The 19663-nt window shown below is 41.3% G+C and overlaps 1 protein-coding gene across 8 annotated transcripts in view; it reads right to left on the reverse strand.

Moving 5' to 3' along the window:
* LOC134342753 (band 4.1-like protein 1) overlaps window positions 1-19663 on the reverse strand; it is a 326173-nt gene that overhangs the window by 123423 nt on the left and 183087 nt on the right. For all 8 annotated transcript variants that reach the window (XM_063041282.1, XM_063041274.1, XM_063041277.1 and 5 more), the window contains 2 exons: window positions 18001-18158; window positions 10867-11070 (listed from right to left, as the gene is read on the reverse strand). In XM_063041282.1, coding sequence (XP_062897352.1) covers window positions 10867-11070; window positions 18001-18144 — 348 coding nt within the window. In that variant the 5' untranslated portion in view covers window positions 18145-18158. The remainder of the gene's footprint in view (window positions 1-10866; window positions 11071-18000; window positions 18159-19663) is intronic.

Here is a 19663-nt window from a genome sequence, read left to right on the forward strand (position 1 = left end):
TCTTCGATATTCACTAAGGAGAAGGATATTGAATTGTGTAAGGTAAAGGAAACAAGAAGGGTAGTTATGGAAAGTATGACAATTAAAGAAGAGGAAGTACTGGGGCTTTTAAGGAATATAAAAGTGGCTAAGCCTCCGGGTCCGGACAAGGTATTCCCTAGGACCTTGAGGGAAGTTAGTGTGGAAATAACAGGGGCTCTGACAGAAATATTTCAAATGTCATTAGAAACGGGGATGGTGCCAGAGGATTGGAGTATTGCTCATGTTGTTTCATTGTTTAAAAAGGGTTCTAAGAGTAAACCTAGCAATTATCGGCCTGTGAGTTTGACGTCAGTGTTGGGTAAATTAATGGAAAGTATTCTTAGAGATGGTATATATAATTATCTGGATAGACAGGGTCTGATTAGGAACAGTCAACATGGATTTGTGCATGGGAGGTCATGTTTGACAAATCTTATTGAATTTTTTGATGAGATTACTAGGAAAGTTGACGAGGGTAAAGCAGTGGATGCTGTCTATATGGACTTCAGTAAGGCCTTTGACAAGGTGCCACACGGAAGGTTAGTTTGGAAGGTTCAATCGTTAGGCATTAATATCGAAGTAGTAAAATGGATTCAGCTAAATGGGAGACGCCAGAGAGTAGTGGTGGATAACTGTGTGTCGGATTGGAGGACGGTGTGCCTCAGGGATCTGTACTGGGTCCAATGTTGTTTGTCATACACATTAATGATCTGGATGGGGTGGTAAATTGGATTAGTAAGTATGCAGATGATAGGTGGCGTTGTGGATGATGAGGTAGGTTTCCAAAGCTTGCAGGGAGATTTAGGACAGTTAGAAGAGTGGGCTGAAAGATGGCAGAGGGAGTTTAATGCTGAAAAATGTGAGGTGCTACATTTTGGTAGAACTAATCAAAATAGGACATACATGGTAAATGGTAGGGCACTGAAGAATGCTGTAGAACAGAGGGATCTAGGAATAACGGTGCATAGTTCCCTGAAGGTGGAATCTCATGTGGATAGGGTGGTGAAGAAAGCTTTTGGTATGCTGGCATTTATTAATCAGAGCACTGAGTATAGGAATTGGGATGTAATGTTGAAATTGTATAGGGCATTGGTAAGGCCAGATTTGGAGTATTGTGTACAGTTCTGGTCACCGAATTATACAAAAGATGTCAATAAAATAGAGAGAGTACAGAGGAGGTTTATTAAAACATTGCCTGGGTTTCACCTCCTAAGTTACAGTGAAAGGTTGAATAAGTTAGGTCTTTATTCTTTGGAGCGGAGAAGGTTGAGGGGAGACTTGATAGAGCTGTTTAAAATTATGAGGGGGATTGATAGAGTTGACGTGGATAGGCTTTTTCCATTGAGAGTGGGGAAGATTCAAACAGGAGGCCATGAGTTGAGAGTTAAAGGGCAAAAGTTTAGGGGTAACATGAGGGGGAACTTCTTTACTCAGAGAGTGGTAGCTGTGTGGAACGAGCTTCCAGTAGAAGTAGTTGAGGCAGGTTCAATGTTGTCATTTAAAGTTAAATTGGATAGATATATGGACAAGAAAGGAATGGAGGGTTATGGGCTGAGTGCAGGTCGGTGGGACTAGGTGAGAGTAAGAGTTCGGAACGGACTAGAAGGGCCGAGATGGCCTGTTTCTGTGCTGTAATTGTTATATGGTCATATGGTTATTAATTCACACTTTCACAGAAAGTAGCTGCTTGCTGAGGTCACAGCTGCCACAGACTCGCCTGCTGTCTGCTCGGTAGTAAATCAACACTGTGAAAGTGCACAGGGAAGTTATAAAGATGATGGAAAACTGAGGTATCCAGCATGCGGGGGGAGAAGAAAAACACTGAACTGCACTCTACTGGGTCTCTCGCTCACACAATGCAGTGGCAGACTAGTAATGTTGCTGGATTAGCAGTCAGTGCTTTGAACCACTGATCCAGAGAGGAGTTCAAATCCCACCACAGCAGTTGGGGAATATAAATTTATGCACTTGAAACAAACTTAGTTATGGTATAGGTAACTGTGAAACAACCATGTGGTGAAGATTCAGCTAGCTTAGAGAACGAAATCTGCTCATCCCTATCCAGTTTGGACTATACACAACTCCCAAAGCACCAGCTGCTTGCTCAGTTCAGAATCAGTAGAGGGTGGACAATAAACGCAGGTATTACACACAAGTTGCTGGAAGAATTCAGCAGGTCAGGCAGCATCTATGGAAATTTATAAACAGTCAACTTTTCAGGCCAAGACCCTTCATCAGGACTGGAAAAGAAGGGAGAAGACGCCAGAATAAGAAGGTTGGGGGAGGGAAGGAGAATAGCTCGAAGGTGATAGGTGAAGCCAAGTGGGTAAGAAACATAAAAGGGCTGAAAAAGGAGGAAGGTACTAGGAGAGTATAGGGGATCTTGGGAGAAAGGGATGAGGGAGGGGCACCAGTGGGAGGTGATAGGCAGGTGAGGAGAAGAGGCAAGAGGCCAGAGTGGGGAATAGAACAATTATGCTACCTCACTCAAATGATTAAGTAGAAGTAATGTATCCCACATCTCATCACTTGGCCCTCAGACTGCAGCATTTTCCAGTACACAGACACTGCAATAATTTCAATCCGGCCTATCTTCAAAGTAATAATGAAATCCATATCCATGGAGGAGCCCTTTCATTCACACATGCATGATTAGCTGCATGATTTAGTGTGAAGGAAAAATGAAGGCTGTAAGTCACAACCTTTTGTCCAATTTCTGACATTGCTTCTGCCTCATTAATATTGGGATATGTGTTTCATGTCAGATCTACAAATGAGGAGTGTTTGATGGCTCTGGGCTGTACTCGCTGGAGTTTAGAAGAATGGGGGGGGAGGGGGTTCTCACTGAAACCTATCGAATACTGATAGGCCTAGATACAGTGGACATGGAGAGAATTATTCCTATAGTGGGGGAGTCAAGGATCAGATGGCCCAGGCCTCTGAAGAGAAGGATGTCCCTCTAGAACAGAGATAAGGAGGAATTTCTTTCACCAAAGGGTGGTGAATCTGTGGAATTTATATTCGTATTCATTTTCTAAACCAGATTCTATGTTTTCATTTCTGAAAGGCCATTGACCAAAACTATCTCACCTCAGGTGCATCCCGATTCACTGAGTAGCTGCAACAGGTTGCTTATTTTAGAATAAACTTTCACACCACCTGTATCTGTCCTTCATCTGGGTTTCCAGAAAGTTCAAGTAATTAAACAAAACACATGACCCAGTTCAGATGCAGGCAGCTTTAATTCACAAGGTTAACAATCTACGTTTCACTTCCTGAATAGAAATCAATACTTTGCCGCATATGACTACTTTTGAAAAAGGAGAATTCTTCCTTCAAACTTCACATTACATACGAGGCGAGATTAGGAAATGGGTTTAAAAATAGCCATGCAGATAATAAATAGCAGTAAAAGCGTAACGATAATAAGACATTTCAGCTTCGCTTCTGCAACTTCACCTAACTAAATCATTTTGATGTTAATGTTTCCTCTTGTGTCTGAGCTGTGTCATACCTGGGCTGCTCAAGAGCTTTATTCCTTGAATTAATACAATTTGCTTGATCCACTGTTTCTAAGCACAATTGAAAATGAACTGGATGAAATTTTGCACATTGCAGCTTAGCAAATCACTCTGAGACCACTGAAAATGTCAAGTATTAACCTTAACATACAGCTGAAATTGATTTTAAAAAATTACCAAGAAAAAGCAATGTAATCTCTGCTGTAGGTCAAAATGCAGAACTAGAGTAAGTGCTGCCTCTTGACAACTATTTTTCTGATGTCCTTGCTTAATTAAAAAAGATATTTCATTCCGTGCAAATATCTTTCCCAGTTATAACCCATTCTCAATCAGAGGTAGGAAATATGACTGGTCCCAATAAAGATTGGAATCTCAAAACAGTCAAATGAAGATTCCAAACTCCTACTTCAAATCTTAACATTCAAGTTGGTATGAAAGAGGATGTTCATCACGTTTGAGAGTTGGTAAATACATTCGCAGGAGAACTGCAAGGATTGACGAGATAAAGGTCGAGTGGTCTAGAACTAAGGGGTAGGGTTCAGTCTTAAAGGGTAAATTCTTGATTGTTTTTAAGGCTGAGATAAAGAGGAATCTCTTCTGCACAGAGAGTTGTAAACCTCCGGTATGCTGTTCTCAGGAGGCTATGGACGTTTAGTTTTCAAATATAAATCAACACAGAGGTAAATAAAAGGATATGGGGGAAAAAAAGCAGAAAATACTAGATCAGCTGCAAACTCACATTGATAATGCAGCCTAATTCAGATTCTTTTCCTCAGTTTGCTTAGGAGGAGAGGAATGATACAGGAATTTTCCCCAAACTACAAAAGGTGCACCTTTTACTTCTTCCCCTTCAATCATTTTGAGAGCTAAACTGTCTCTTCATGTGAAGCAGCCATTCACGTGCACTTCCTCCAATCTAGTGTACTGCATTTGTTGTCCACAGCATTGTCTCCACCATATTGGAAAAACCAAACACCAATTGGATGACTACTCCATGCTGACCTATCTCTCTGTGACAATGTGGACAGTTACAACAAGACCCAATTCAAGCTTGAGGAACAGCATCTCGTCCTTGTATGACCATGTTGCAGCCTTCCCAACTCAATATTAAATCCTATAACCATGGGCAACTTGCTTTCTTTATTTGCACTGAAATTGAGTAATTCTGTTGCAAGTCATCCAGCTATAACACTGGCTTAGTTTTTGACTCATCACGAGTATGACCTGAGCTAACGGATTATTTCCTACATTTCTGTGTTACATAGCTTTTATATTCCTTTGCCTTCTCCCAGCTTCATTCCTCCCATTCCCACTCATGAACTGCATCCCCATGATAATACGAGCCTCACCTATCAGATTGTTTCCTTTGCGCTTTTCCAACTTTCTCCCCATTTCCTGCAACTTAAAACCAAACTGTGCTCTGTCTTGCCCAATTCTGTTAAAGTGTTAAACATTTTAAGCCGAAGACTCCATTTCTCTTTATATAGATACTGCCTATATTTTGTTATTATTAAATGAACATGCAGAATGGTGCAAGCCTCACATTTTAAAAGTCATTCAAAAATTAAGCTGTTTTCCTGGTGAGAGTCTTAGACTTGAAAGTTATAAGAGTGGGCTTTTTAAAGTAGCTTTTCATTTTGTCAGATACTGTGTATAATGTGCAGGTAATCAGAGACTTACTAAGCTTCAAATTCATATCTGAAAAGCCTTGAAAACCTAATTCACCTAGGAAGATGCATGAAATAGATATAGCAACAATTGTTTCAGAGTCTATGCTACAGTGATTAGGGTGGACTGGAGGCAGAGAGAGTGGGTGAAGATGGAGAGACTTTGCTGGGTTGGCTGTGATTTGGTTGGGGGTAGGGAAAGAAGTCATCTAGCAAATGAAGGGTGGTGTAGGAAAGGGGATGGGTCTCACCAACGGTTTAAGTTACTGGAATGGAAAGGTTGGTGGGAGGTGGAAATACAAACGTAGTAATGTTCATCAAAGCTTCCTTTCAGCTCTCAGTAGACTGGGGAATCGACAAGCGTTTTTGGCCTAGGGTTCAAGATGGTAGTGGAGGAAGTGAGGGAAGTGAGTAATTGTTGTAGTGGGAGGGGTCACTGAAGCGTTGAGGAAATTGAGGGGGGGGGGTTGTAGTAAGAGCTAGAGTCAAGGTGAATGCAGTGTGATTAAATGCAAGAGGGGTCTCAGTGAAGCACTGCACCGGGAAGAGTGTGTAGACCCAGAAGACCCCTATAACCACGAGCCAATCCCAGTTCAACATGGTCCAATCTTCAGAGCGACGCTCTAAAAAGTTGTGTTACACAGTCAATGTCGTCTCTTGCCCCCTATTATTAAGCGTGCTCAATGGCATTTCAGAGATGACACAAAGTTAACAGAAAATTCTAATTGTAACATTTCACTGAAGGGTGGGGAAGAGAAAGCAATATAGACAGCATGCGCAACTGAATTTCTAGAAAAAATATGAACATCTACTGTCAACAATTTAAAATGCAATGATCGAAATAGATCATAATGATTGATCAAGAGACAATAGAATATAAAATGCATCTGGCTGCCAAACCTGAAGGAATATAAATTTAAGCTAGAAATAGTGGTAAAGTGGGGAGAGAGGCGGCACAAAAATTGATTTCAGCTATTTAAATATTAACAAGGCAAGGGATCTTTAAACTAGACTATAGTACTGGAGGTCACAATGTTTTTTCTCCATAAAAATAAGACATTTCTTACTCTGACATGTAATAACAGTACACACACGGTTAAGAGAAAAGATTCGTAAAACCACGAAGTAGTGCATGGAAACAAGGGGTGAAAGCTGAGAGAGAGAGAGCATGGGGGAGGGAGAGAGAGCCTGAATTCAAATATAAAATATATTACTTGAATAAAGATGTTAAAAGATTAACAATACTGAATATGTAGGAGTTTGCTTAGATAGTCTCAGGAACTTCTGCTTACCATAAGACTCTTTGGAATTGAACAACAAGAGTTCAAAACTGAAGTCAACAATTACTACACCACAAGATAAAATGCTTGATATTCAATCAGGCATGAATTGGAAGGCTTTGTACAATCAGAGGACAGGAAATAAATCAACGAAAGACTGCGTCCTGCAAAACATAGCTTCCAGGGATTTAAATATTTCATCTGAGGAATACTTCACTGCTGATCGTCGTGCTGAATGCAGAATTTGATAGGAATTGGTGCAATCAGCAAGGAAAACAAAAATCACGAAAACATCGTTACATCATAGTCAGCCTACCAGCTTGATCCAGTCACGTTTTACTAGGATCCATTCATGTATCTGGTTTGTTTTGTGCATCTGTTACTCAACTGCCATGATAATTGACTAACAGATTCTAAAGTTCTCTCTCGCCAGATAGGTCAGCACTTCAAATCATTATAAAATTTAAGAAATGTCAGCATCCTACAAATGCAGATTTTGACCCCAGTGCAATGTTCCTCAACTATCCATCACCACAATAATGTCCACCTCTGATCCTGGACAGTCTTGGCAACGTCTAACCAGCAGATTCAAAGACTACACTAGTTTTAACAATGTTTGACCTGCAGATGCAAACACTCCGGTGTTTCCTTGACCAGAAATCATTACCCTAACTCCACTCCAAATCAGACCATTCCAATTTCTGCTGTACAGATCCTACCCTGCACCATTCCAGTTCTCCAATATGTTTATCTTTCTGATCTACTTTGATTCTGGATCTCCTGATTCCTCCAAATTTAATCTCAAGTCATTTCAAAACCTTATTTGAACAGTTTGTTGTCCTCTGCAATCTGGTTGACCGCCAAGGTGGGCTGTCTTTCATTGATTCTGTTATGGTTATTGTTCGATAGATACATTGAGTATGCCTGCAAGAAAATAAATCTCAGGGTTGTATATAGTGATATATATGTACTTGGATAACAAATTTACTTTGAACTTGTATACTCACTTCTGTATAGAAGACAATCACTGCACATTTTTTCCCTCAATTAGCCAGTTGAATTGCGACCTGGTGCACATTTCAAGTGGCCAGGTGAAAATTTCAAAACTGAGATCAATAAATTGGGGATAGACAAAAGATAAATATAATTGGAGCCACACAAAGTAACCCAAAAAGTTGGAATAGGCTTGAAAGTTGAATAGTACCCAAGTTCCTGTTCAGGCAGAGATTGCAGATATCACAAATGAAAATGAAACTAATGACTGGGAGCAGAGTGGTAGAAACTTGACTGAAGGTTATATGAAGTGTCAGGAACCAAAAAAAAAACAATGAGAATGAGAAAGGACAAAAATGAAGTCAGAATCAGACGATAAATCAGATACTATCAAATATCTGTACCTTTACAGCTAACACATGACTAGTTGATAGACGCAAACATGAGGAAATCGGCAGATACTGGAAATTCAAGCAACACACACAAAATGCTGGTGGAACACAGCAGGCCAGACAGCATCTATAGGAAGAAGTTCAGTCGACGTTTTGGGCTGAGACTCTTCATCAGGACTAACTGAAAGAAGACCATTAGACCTGACAAAGAGTCTCGGCCCAAAACATCGACTGTGTTTCTTCCTATGGATGCTGTCTGGCCTGCTGTGTTCCACCAGCATTTTGTGTGTGTTACTTGTTGATAGACAGCAGCTTACCCAAGAAAAAGACACTTGCAGCAATGATGTTTTCTATAATAAACCTTTTCACCTGATAGCTTCGTACTTTTTACACTGGCATTCTCTGTTGGACTCCCTACTCACTCAAATCTACATGCACATTATAAGGGTATTATCAGCATTATGATACCCAACATTCTCCTCAGCTGAAGAATGAATCAGAATTGGAATCAGGTTTAATCAAACTGGCATGTTGTAAAATTTGTTGACTTTCTGGTAGCAGTACAGTGCAATACATAATAATAGAGAAAAAGACTGTTTCTGTCCCTCCCTCCTGATGGTAGCAATGAAGACAAGACACGACCTCAGTGATGGGGGTCCTTAATAATGGACGCCATCTTTTTGAGGCATCACTCTTTGAAGATACCCTGGATACTATGGCGGCTAGTGCTCATGGCAGAGCTAAGTTTACAATTCTCTTCAAATAACTTTGATCCTGTGCAGTTGCCCCTCCCCAGTACCAATATAAATAAATTTGTTGCCAAATCAATGACACATTGAGTACTTCATCAACAAAGCTGAGAGGCAAAAGGCCCTTCATTAACCACATACAATCACCTTAGTATATGACCATCTGGCTGAACAAATCATTAAAAAAGATAAATAACCTCCGAAGATCACAAACTACAAAGCTCTGCACCTGCTCCATCAGCCAATATGTAAAGAGGCACAATGGGGAACTGCCTGAAGTGAGCAGCATCATTACTGTACCAAGGAGGATTTATAATTTAAACACTCCAATCACAAACCTGAATTAACTTACTTTATTTTGATATAGTCCTAACTGACAAAATCTGATACAAGGATAGGATAATCATGTCTAAGTCAGTCTGACGGTACCAGTTAGAGGCCATACATCCATCGTCAGAGATCATTTGACACCCAAGATAGAGCAGCGTAGCAGCCAGCATACTGCCTTACAGGGCCAGCTGGAAAACTGGGGTTATCCCACCGCTGTCTGGAAGGAAACTGTACATTCTCCCCGCAACCACATGGATTTCCTCTGGTAGCTCCAGTTTTCTCCCACTTTCCAAAGACATACAATTTACGGTTGGATATACTATGTTGTGGACGTACTATGCCGGAGGCAGAAGTGATACAACACTTGTGGGCTGACCCCAGCACATCTTGGGCCGTGTTGTTCGAAAAACATTTCAACTGTATATTTCAACGTACATGTGACAAATAAAGCTAATTGTTAGAAGAAAAGATGCATTTTGTTTTTAAAAGAACATTTCAGGTCACTTTCATTAACTTTGAACTGAAGTTCCAGAGGTGTTACCTTTCACTGTCAAACGTTAGCTTGGTCTAATAATGTAACATGATTCAAGTTTGTTCCGAATTCCTTTTGAAGAGGTTAAGATCTCTTTAAGCAAATGCATATAAGTGCTTTCCTCTTTTGGAAAAGAATCTCAAAAATGAGGAGGATATAACACCATAGTTTACAAAAAAGAAAGCAATATCTTGAGTGACCAGCTGTGATTTGGTACTAGAAGGCAGGCTTCGAGCACATTCTTGTACCTTTTCCTCTGTCTACCTAGTAATTCTTTCCTAGGACACAGCTCTGCGTATAGTGCCTGATTTGGGAGACTGGTGCCATGGTCTGCAAGTCACTGCAAGGTCTCATTGCCTGGGAGAGGTCAATGCTGTTGACCTTGTTAACCTTGCAGTGATTTTGCAGGATTTAGCAGAAAAAGCATTGATTGTTTCTTCCTAGAGCCTCGGGGTGCCTATGACTGGAAACCAGGAGTCTTTTTTTTAAATATATTTCAAGTAGCAGGAAAAGCTACTTGGAATGAAAGATAGAATTGTCTGCACTGTGCAGAACATCAAAGTATTTCAAACTAGTGACGTATGTGATTGCAGGTTTGTATTTATTAGGATGTCAGGTAAGAATGCTGAAGAGCCCCTCACAGGTCCATTTCGATGCCAAAGCCTCCACCCACACACTCTCAATCAGTGTCAATCAGTCCTCCCTGCAGTGTTTACCACTTTCTCCTTCCCTCACAATCTGATCGCTCACCCACAGCTTATAGAAGGGTTTCTGCCAAAGAACCAACACTGAAATCATCCATCTGAGGATTTTGCCTAGTATGTTTTGGCCGTTGACTGGTATGAGGTAACAAAGGCCCAAAGCCAAACATCAGATAGGCTTGGAGTCCTCCCATACCAATCCCAGGCTTGCTTCCTGCAGCTAGTTCACTCCAGGCACAAATTTCAAAGACATAAACTAGTTTTAGAGGTCATTCAATTCACCATCTCGTTGCAGGCTGAAGAGCTTTGATACCAATCCCACTTCCGAGATGTCAGTCGACAAAATTGTGGGTTACGACACATCCTGTTATCTCCAGTACCTTAGTGGCTATCAAAATCCACTGCCTGCTCAGACAGCAAGTTTCAGACAAGTGATAATTTTCCTCACCTCCTATTCAAAATTAAAACTCTGCACTTCTGCCTCTTGATTTTGCAACAAAGCAAACTGGAACATTTTTATTCCTGTTATCCAGGCCTCCCATACATAATATGCTGACTTAAATCTCCTCTTTGCCTGCTTTTCTCCAGAGTAGGCAAATTCTTTCATGGACTAATTCCAAGATGGCTGTTTCAAATTAAGACTTTTTTTGAAAAAAACATAACATGCAGGGGGCTCTTACCTCCACCTCACATTCAAATTCCGTGCCATCCAGAAGCATCACCTTGCATGGCATCGTCTTTGGCTTTTTGGATCCTTTTAATGGTGACTTGGGGGTTCTGCCTGGTGTTGTCCTTTCTGAAGTTTTGTCATCATCAGTTTCTCCAGGGTCAAGCTCTTCAACAACTTTTGGGATGGTTTCTGTTTTTTTGTCTTTCTCAGCATTCTGTTGACAGAATGAGAAGAAAAATCTCAAATCTAACAGAAGATCACAATTTTAAAAAAGTATTTAAAGATATATTTTGAATACTAAATAATTTTTGAATAATTTAGAAATACATTTAAAAATAATTTTTGAATACATTTTAAAAAATATATATTCTGCAGATGCTGGAAATCCAGAGCAACACACACAAAATACTGGAAGAACTCAGCAGGTCAGGCAGCACCTATGGAAATATATAAACAGTCAAAGATTTTGACCAAGACCTTTCATCAAAACTGGAAAAACTGGAGGAGGGGAAGGAGTACAAGATGACAGGTAATAGGTGAAGCCTGGAGAAGGGGAAGGTAGGTGGATGGGGGGGGGCGGGCGAGAATGAAGTGAGAAGATGATAGGTAGAATAGGTAAAGGGCTAGAGAAGAAAGAATCAGATAGGAAAGGAGAGTGGGCCATTGGATAAAGGAAGGATGAGGGGCACCAGGAGAAAGTAATAGGCAAGTGAGAAGAGGCAAGAGCCAGAGTGGGGAGAAGAGAGAATGGGGAGGGAAGTCATGGACCAACTAGTCAGAACGGGAATGGGAACTGGAATTAACATCATTAACTTCCGGAAAATTCCGCATTTACGCAGACCTTATTGTCACAAATCAGCGAGTTGCTTTATTTATGTATTCTCATTCGCTGTGAAAGGCCGACGCATCTCTGTCCCTTTACTGGGGAAGGAGGGAGCCTGTGGTGTGTTAAATTGTCCGGTGAGTGATTAGATTTTGTTGTACAGCAGATGGTGGTCTTTCTTGAGAGCTTTGCTATTGCATGCTTGGTGTGTGGAGGGTGCCGATGCTTTTTTTGTTGAAGTAAGTGGGGAAGGGGGAAGGTCATTGCTTTGCTGCTGCTTGTGTGAGGGAGGGGGCAGGGGGAGTCGTGGGGCTTTGGGGTTCTAGCATTTTTTATTGTCACTCATTCTTTGGGGCTCTCTTCTGTTTTCGTGGATGTCTGCTGAGAACAAGACTATGAGCTTCTTTCCCTCTACCATCCAATTCCTAAATGGACATTGAAGCTTTGGACACTACCTCACTTTTTTTAAATATACAGTATTTCTGTTTTTGCACATTTTTAAATAATCTAGTCAATATAGATAATTGATTTACTTGTTTATTTATTATGTTTTATTTTATTTATTAATATTATTTTTTCTCTCTCTCTCTGCTAGATTATGTATTGCATTGAACTGCTGCTGCTAAGTTAACAAATTTCACATCACGTGCCGGTGATAATAAACTTGATTCTCAGATATTAAATGGAACTATTTTGTGGATGAAGTGGAGGTGGTCAGCAAAATGATTCCCCAATTTATTACAGGTCTCACCAATGTAGAGGAGGCTGTATTGAGAGCACCAGATAGACGACCCCAACAAATTTGCAGGTGAAGTGTTGCTTCAACTGGTAGGGCTGTTTGGAGCCTTGACTGGAGGTGAGTGGGTAGGTGAAGAACTTTGGCCACTTGCAGGTATAAGCGTCAGGTGGGAGACTAGTGAGGAAGAATGAATAGACAAGGGAATGATAGAGGGAGCGATCACTGCAGTAAGTGGAGAATTGTGTGTGTGTGGGGGGGGCGCTGAGAGGTACAGATATGTTTGGTGGTAGGATCCCGTTTAAGATAGCAGATATTACAGAGAATGATGGGTTGGATGTGGAGGCTCATGGGGTGGTAGGTGAGGACAAGAAGAATTCTCTCTGTTAAGGCAGCAAGAAGGTACGTTGAGCACGGATGTCTGGGAAATGGAGGAGATGTAGGTGAGGGCTGCATCAATGGTGGAGGAAGGAAAACACGGTTCTTTGAAGAAACAGGATATCTCTGACGTCCTGGAAAAGAAAGCCTCATCCTAGGAACAGATGTGGCAGAAACAAAGAAACTGATAAAAGGGAATAGCATTTTTTTTAATATAAAACAGGAGACAGGGTGGGCAGAGGTATAGCCAAGATAGCCATGAGAGTCAGTAGGTTTATAAAAGAGAGAGAAAAAAAATCAATCAGTAGACAGTTTGTATCCAGAGATGGAAAGAGAGAGATTAAGGGGAAAGAGGCGCCAGAAATGGACCAAGTGAATTTAAGGGTAAGGAGGAAACTTGGAAGCAAAGTTGATGAAATTGACAAGCTCAGCATGGGTGCATGAAGCAGCATCAATGCTGTGGTCAATGTAGCACAGAAAGAGTTGATCAATTTTTTTAAAATAATGTTTTTTTTTGCATTGCATCCTTTATTTCCATTTGGACAAAGACATGCTCTAAATTTATTTAGCAGCATTTCTGGACATGCGTTGCAGGTCAAAAAAGATAGTATCAAAATTAGAAAATTCATCTTAAGAATAAAATATTTTTACAAGATGCAAGGTTATAGCATAGAAGTGGAGGACACATTTAATCCTACAAGTCCATTTTATATTGCAAAATCTGGAAAGTCTTTGAAAATAGAAATTACCTACTCCTTTGGGAGAAGTTGGCTCTAAAACTGAAGCATCTGAAATGTTATTTGGCTTTTTCACCCCAAGACTACCCAAAATTTAGTCCAGGGTCAAACCATGAACAAAATATAAATAACTATTTCAACTGCAATTTCTTACAGTTCTAATGCCTTTCTCACAACTTGTTTTTTATAATTCAGTTTAAGCTTTTAGCTGAAGAAAGCTTGTTAAATATTTCAGGATGTGCCTAATTAATAAAATCAAAGAACAAACAGTTGTGAGAATTGCTTCTGTCATGATTTGGCAAATGTCACTGGACTGTTAAGAATATTTTTCAATATTTTTAAAAAATAGGGGAAATATCACCCTGATTATTGAAAATTATGTCTAACCAGAAGTTTTCAATGACTTGATGACTTGTATATTTTATGTAGGGGAATGGACAATCTCAGCGGGAAAATTCAGCATTACCTATATAGAACCTTCCACATGACAGTACATAAAAATCCAAACAAATGTCAGTGTGGGACAAAACTTAACTTGGACCAGTACATTAATAAATACAGAATATCACAAGTATAAAATTTTCACGAAAATCCTGCAGCACAGTGTGACAGCAGATCTATCATATCCCTAACTGTCCTCCACTGCTTCCATTTCAAGGGCAGTCATCTGCATTTCGGCAGATGTAGCTCACCACTTGCGATCCCCACTGAGACACTCAACAGTGCTGCACTTACTATGGGTACAACTATATTAGAAAGGCTCAGGCTTTGAGTCATACAGCAAAGAAGGCAGATAGACATTCAGCATAACCCATCCATGCTAACCATTTTACCCATCCACACTAATTCCAGTTGCAAACACAACTAGCTTAGGTGGGCCTCTTGTACAATATGGTCTGGTTGAGCTGAAGGATGTGTTACTGTGCTATATTACTACATAACTGTGCTGTATTACTGTATGACTGTGCACCTTTCTCTACCTTTTCTTTTCAAATGTCTGCTGGAATGGTTGGTTGAAAACTGGCAGCGTCTTGTATAGCATCAGAGCCTCATAGCACAATTGGGTCACATGCGATACAATTGGGTCACACATTACAGCAGTGGTCCCCAACCTCCGGGCCGTGGACTGATACATTGCCGCGAAGAATGCAGCGGTAGTCGGAACACACCCAGCACATCTTTAAGAAAAAAGCCGAAATAAATAAGCTAATTTATTAGGTGCCACCTAGCACATACATGTCGGCCCAGATCAGATGCGATTGCCGATTGCGTCGCCTCTGATCTGGGCCGACATTTATGTGCCAGGTAGCACCTAATTAATTAGCTTGTTTATTTCAGCTTTTTTTTTTAAAAAGGTGTGCTGGGTGCGTTCCGACTACCGCTGCACTCCTGCATTCTTTGCCGCAATGTATCGGTCCGCGGCCTGGAGGTTCGGGACCACTGCATTAGAGTACTAAAACACAGAAAGGGGACTTTTTTTTTGCCCTTCTTGTCTGTGCCAAACTATTAATTTGCCTAGTCCCATTGATCTGCATCTGGACGATAGCCCTCTACCCTCCTGCCCTCCAAATACAGTACCTATCCAAATTTCAATCCTACATCCACCACTTCTGCTGGCAGCTTGTTCCACATTCTCACACCCTCACATTCCCCGTCAATATTTCATTTTTCATCCTTTACCCATGACCTCTAGTTGTAGTCTCACCCAACCTCAGTGGAAAAAGCCAGCTTACATTTATCTTAACAATTCCCCTCAAAATTTTGTACATCTCAATCATTCTCCTATGCTCGAGGGAATAAAGTCTTAACCGATGCAACGTTTGCCTCCAAGTCAGGACCTCAAGTCCAGTTTAAAGTTTTCTCTGCACTCTTTCAGTGAGCCAGATCAGGACCCAGCCATGAAACTGTGACTGCCAGTAGAGCTGCGGCTTCACCGTTCCAGTGACCCAGTTTCAATCCTGACTTTATCTCCCTGTGACCCCACCAATTCCCAGTATGCTCCAGACATGCAGATTGATAGGATAACTGGCCACTATAAATTGTCTGGTGTACAATTTGGTGGTGGGAGGAGGGAATAAATTGAGGAGGATACATGGAGAATAAAATGTTTTTGGGTGGGATTAGCGCAATTACGGATGCATGATCATCAACAAGGACTTGGGCTAAAGAATTCTAAGGCCTTAACTAACACCAACAACACTGCCATCAGTTACAATTGTTGCTGTTTTTCCATCCTTGTGGATGCCCCTGACACTTAGAAACTTTCAAAAACGTAAGAATTACAATAACAAAAAAATCTAAACTTAATGATGCTCAAATCATTGGTCAAAATATAGCAAAGACAAAACAAAAAAAAACCTGTTCCTCATCACTGTAGTAGTTCTCTATGTGAATCAACTTGCAGATCCTGTACACACCTGACTTGATGAGGATTCTATGCTCAGACTCTTCAGTTTAAAAATCATGGAAGATTCTGCGCATAAGTGGAGTTCATCAACAAAGAGCCTTGCACCTCCTTTGGTAGAGACATATCTCCACCCCACCACCTCCAATGAATTTACTCTGTACAGTTATTTTTGTTAACAGTTTCTTATCCAGAATCCTGCTGATTACCATGTGGAAACCCATCTAGGTTAGATCCACAGATATTCTTGTTCACTACTCTTCAAAAAATTAAACTCAATTCGTTTAAGGTAAACAACAGGAATTCTGCAGATGCTGGAAATTCAAGCAACACACATCAAAGTTGCTGGTGAACGCAGCAGGCCAGGCAGCATCTGTAGGAAGAGGTACAGTCGACGTTTCAGGCCGAGACCCTTCGTCAGGACTAACTGAAGGAAGAGTGAGTAAGGGATTTGAAAGTTGGAGGGGGAGGGGGAGATCCAAAATGATAGGAGAAGACAGGAGGGGGAGGGATAGAGCCGAGAGCTGGACAGGTGATAGGCAAAAGGGGATACGAGAGGATCATGAGACAGGAGGTCCGGGAAGAAAGACGGGGGGGGGGGACCCAGAGGATGGGCAAGAGGTATATTCAGAGGGACAGAGGGAGAAAAAGAAGAGTGAGAGAAAGAATACTTATCCGTGTAAGCAGAACAAGTGCTACACATGCCCTTACACTTCCTCCCTTACCACCATTCAGGGCCCCAAACAATCCTTCCAGGTGAGGCAACACTTCACCTGTGAGTCGACTGGGGTGATATACTGCGTCTGGTGCTCCCGATGTGGCCTTTTATATATTGGCAAGACCCGACGCAGACTGGGAGACCGCTTTGCTGAACATCTACGCTCTGTCCGCCAGAGAAAGCAGGATCTCCCAGTGGCCACACATTTTAATTCCACAACCCATTCCCATTCTGACATGTCTATCCACGGCCTCCTCTACTGTAAAGATGAAGCCACACTCAGGTTGGAGGAACAACACCTTATATTCTGTCTGGGTAGCCTCCAACCTGATGGCATGAACATCGACTTCTCTAACTTCCGCTAAGGCCCCACCTCCCCCTCGTACTCCGTCTGTTACTTATTTTTATGCACACATTCTTTCTCTCACTCTCCTTTTTCTCCCTCTGTCCCTCTGAATATACCTCTTGCCCATCCTCTGGGTCCCCCCCACCCTTGTCTTTCTTCCCGAACCTCCTGTCCCATGATCCTCTCGTATCCCCTTTTGCCTATCACCTGTCCAGCTCTCGGCTCTATCCCTCCCCCTCCTGTCTTCTCCTATCATTTTGGATCTTCCCCTCCCCCTCCAACTTTCAAATCCCTTACTCACTCTTCCTTCAGTTAGTCCTGACGAAGGGTCTCGGCCTGAAATGTCGACTGTACCCCTTCCTAGAGATCCTGCCTGGCCTGCTACATTCACCAGCAACTTTGATGTGTGTCGTTTAAGGTAATTTATTTTACAAATCTTATCTTTCTGATCAGTTTATATTTATCCAAAGGCTCAGTTCATTATTAGAAACTAATTTGAATAGCTTTACTACAACTGATATAAGGTTGTTAAGAAATAAATTTGAGAAGTTTCCAATTCTAATAATTCCCAAATCAAAATAAATTTTGGAAAACACATCATTAATTACCATATTTACTTATTTTCTGACCTACCATTCCAGGAAATTTCTCCAACTTTCTGCATAACATTTGTGTTTTTTTTAAAAAGTTCTCAACCCAGTTACTTTATGCTCCTGCATTCCTGGCACTTTATCCTTATCCTTGAGCATGCCATTTCCAATTATAAAAACACATGTTTCTGTCACGAAGGGGCCAACACTGGAAAAATAGAGCTGAACGTATACTCTATTATTCTTTCATTCTTGACCATTCATCCTTCACAAAACCAATGTGAATGCTTCTCTGAAAGTGAGAGGACGACAGTGCAGCCCATCGCCCAGACAACTAATTAATGGAATCATATGCAAAATGTCAGCAATGAAGAAAACCCTACTAAAACTGCCAATTGTTGCATGCTGTTACCTGATCCTGCTTGCTGTTGGAATCGGCTGCCAGATGTTCTTTATTGTCTGCCATGTCTTGCTGTATGACAGGCTGCTGCTCCTGCTGGGGGGACTGCTCCTGAACATTCGTTAACTCAGAATCCGTGCCGGATTCCGTTGTCATAGTTACAAGTTATTCTGAAAGAGAAAATATATATATTAGTGGCTAAGTAGATGATGAAAGGCAATTTCAAAAGCCTTAAGAGAAGGCGGCAAACTAAATATTTTAAGCACATGTCAAGAGACTTTGCAGTTTGACTTTGAATACCAGAAGTTTCCAGCATTTATTAAATTTATTTATTTATTGATTGAGATACAGCACAGAATAGATCCTTCCAGCCCTTTGAGCAAACCACTGGCAAGCCATCTGTGTAAGGGTAGCCTGATCACTGGACAAATTACAATAACCAATTAACATACCAACTGGTATGTCTTTGGATTGTGGGAGGAAACTGAGCACCCAGAGGAAACCCACGCAGTCACAGGGAGAACGTACAAACTCCTTCTAGGCAGCAATGCAAATGGAACCCAGATCACTTGTAAATTAATTTGCACGTTATCAGCTTCTTCTTCTTCAAGTGCCTTGTGCGTTACACGCTCGGGCGATCATGGCTTTCCACATCAAACAATCCCATGCAGCGTCAATGATATCTCACACACTTAGATCTGTTAGTTCTTTTACAGTGTCCATATATTTTCCTCTGTCTTCCTCTTCTGCATTTCCCAGGCATACGGCCTTGTAATGTAAGGCATTCTATTTCTCCCTTTCTGATGACATGGCCCAGGAATTTAAGTTTCCTCTCATTTAATGTTCTCATTAAAGATCTTTTTGTAGGGGCACATTGGAGGACTGTCTCATTAGTTACCCTATCTCTATATGATATTTTCAGCATTCTTCTAAGAAACCACATTTCTGTTGCTTCTAAGTTTCTTTGGAGTTCTGGTGTTATAGCCCATGTTTCAGAAGCATACAGCAAGATTGGCCAGATGTAACATTTTAGTAGCCTAAGCCTTGTTGTCATAGACATGTGTCTGTTACGTTATCAGCAGAATAACTAAAAAACAGAATCATAGTAAAACCACTTTTTTTCCTAAGAAGAAAATCACTAAACCCTGTACATAAGAAACATTAAACCAGACATCCCACCTCTCCCGGAAGTTCCGGGAGTCTCCCGCAAATTAATAGTGGCTCCCTGATGCCCGCAAATTATATACAATGTCCCGGAGATTGATGTTTTAGAGAGCGAGTGTGAGAGAACATGCGAGAGAGAGCGAGAGAGCGAGCGCAAGAGCAAGAAAGCAAGCGCGAGAGAGTGAGAGCGACCACGAGAGAGAGCGCGTGCACGAGCGAGAAAGCAAGCACGAGAAAGCGAGAGCAAGAGCGAGAAAGCAAGCACGAGAGGGAGCGAGAAAGCAAGCACAAAAGAGCAACCACGAGCGAGAGAGTGCGCGATAGAGAGCAAGAGCGAGAGAGTTCCAAAAAAAGTCAGAGTGGCAGAGTGTTCCAAAAAAAAACGTACGTCACCGCAGACTACACTAAAGTGTACCCCTGCCTAATAGGGGTCAAAAATAATGACAGTGTTTCTCGCTGCACTGTTTGCAACAGTGACTTTTCTATTGCCTATGGTGGGTTAAAATGTAAA

Source organism: Mobula hypostoma, chromosome 2 (genome assembly GCF_963921235.1).
Source record: "Mobula hypostoma chromosome 2, sMobHyp1.1, whole genome shotgun sequence".
In the NCBI taxonomy this organism is placed as follows: domain Eukaryota; kingdom Metazoa; phylum Chordata; class Chondrichthyes; order Myliobatiformes; family Myliobatidae; genus Mobula; species Mobula hypostoma.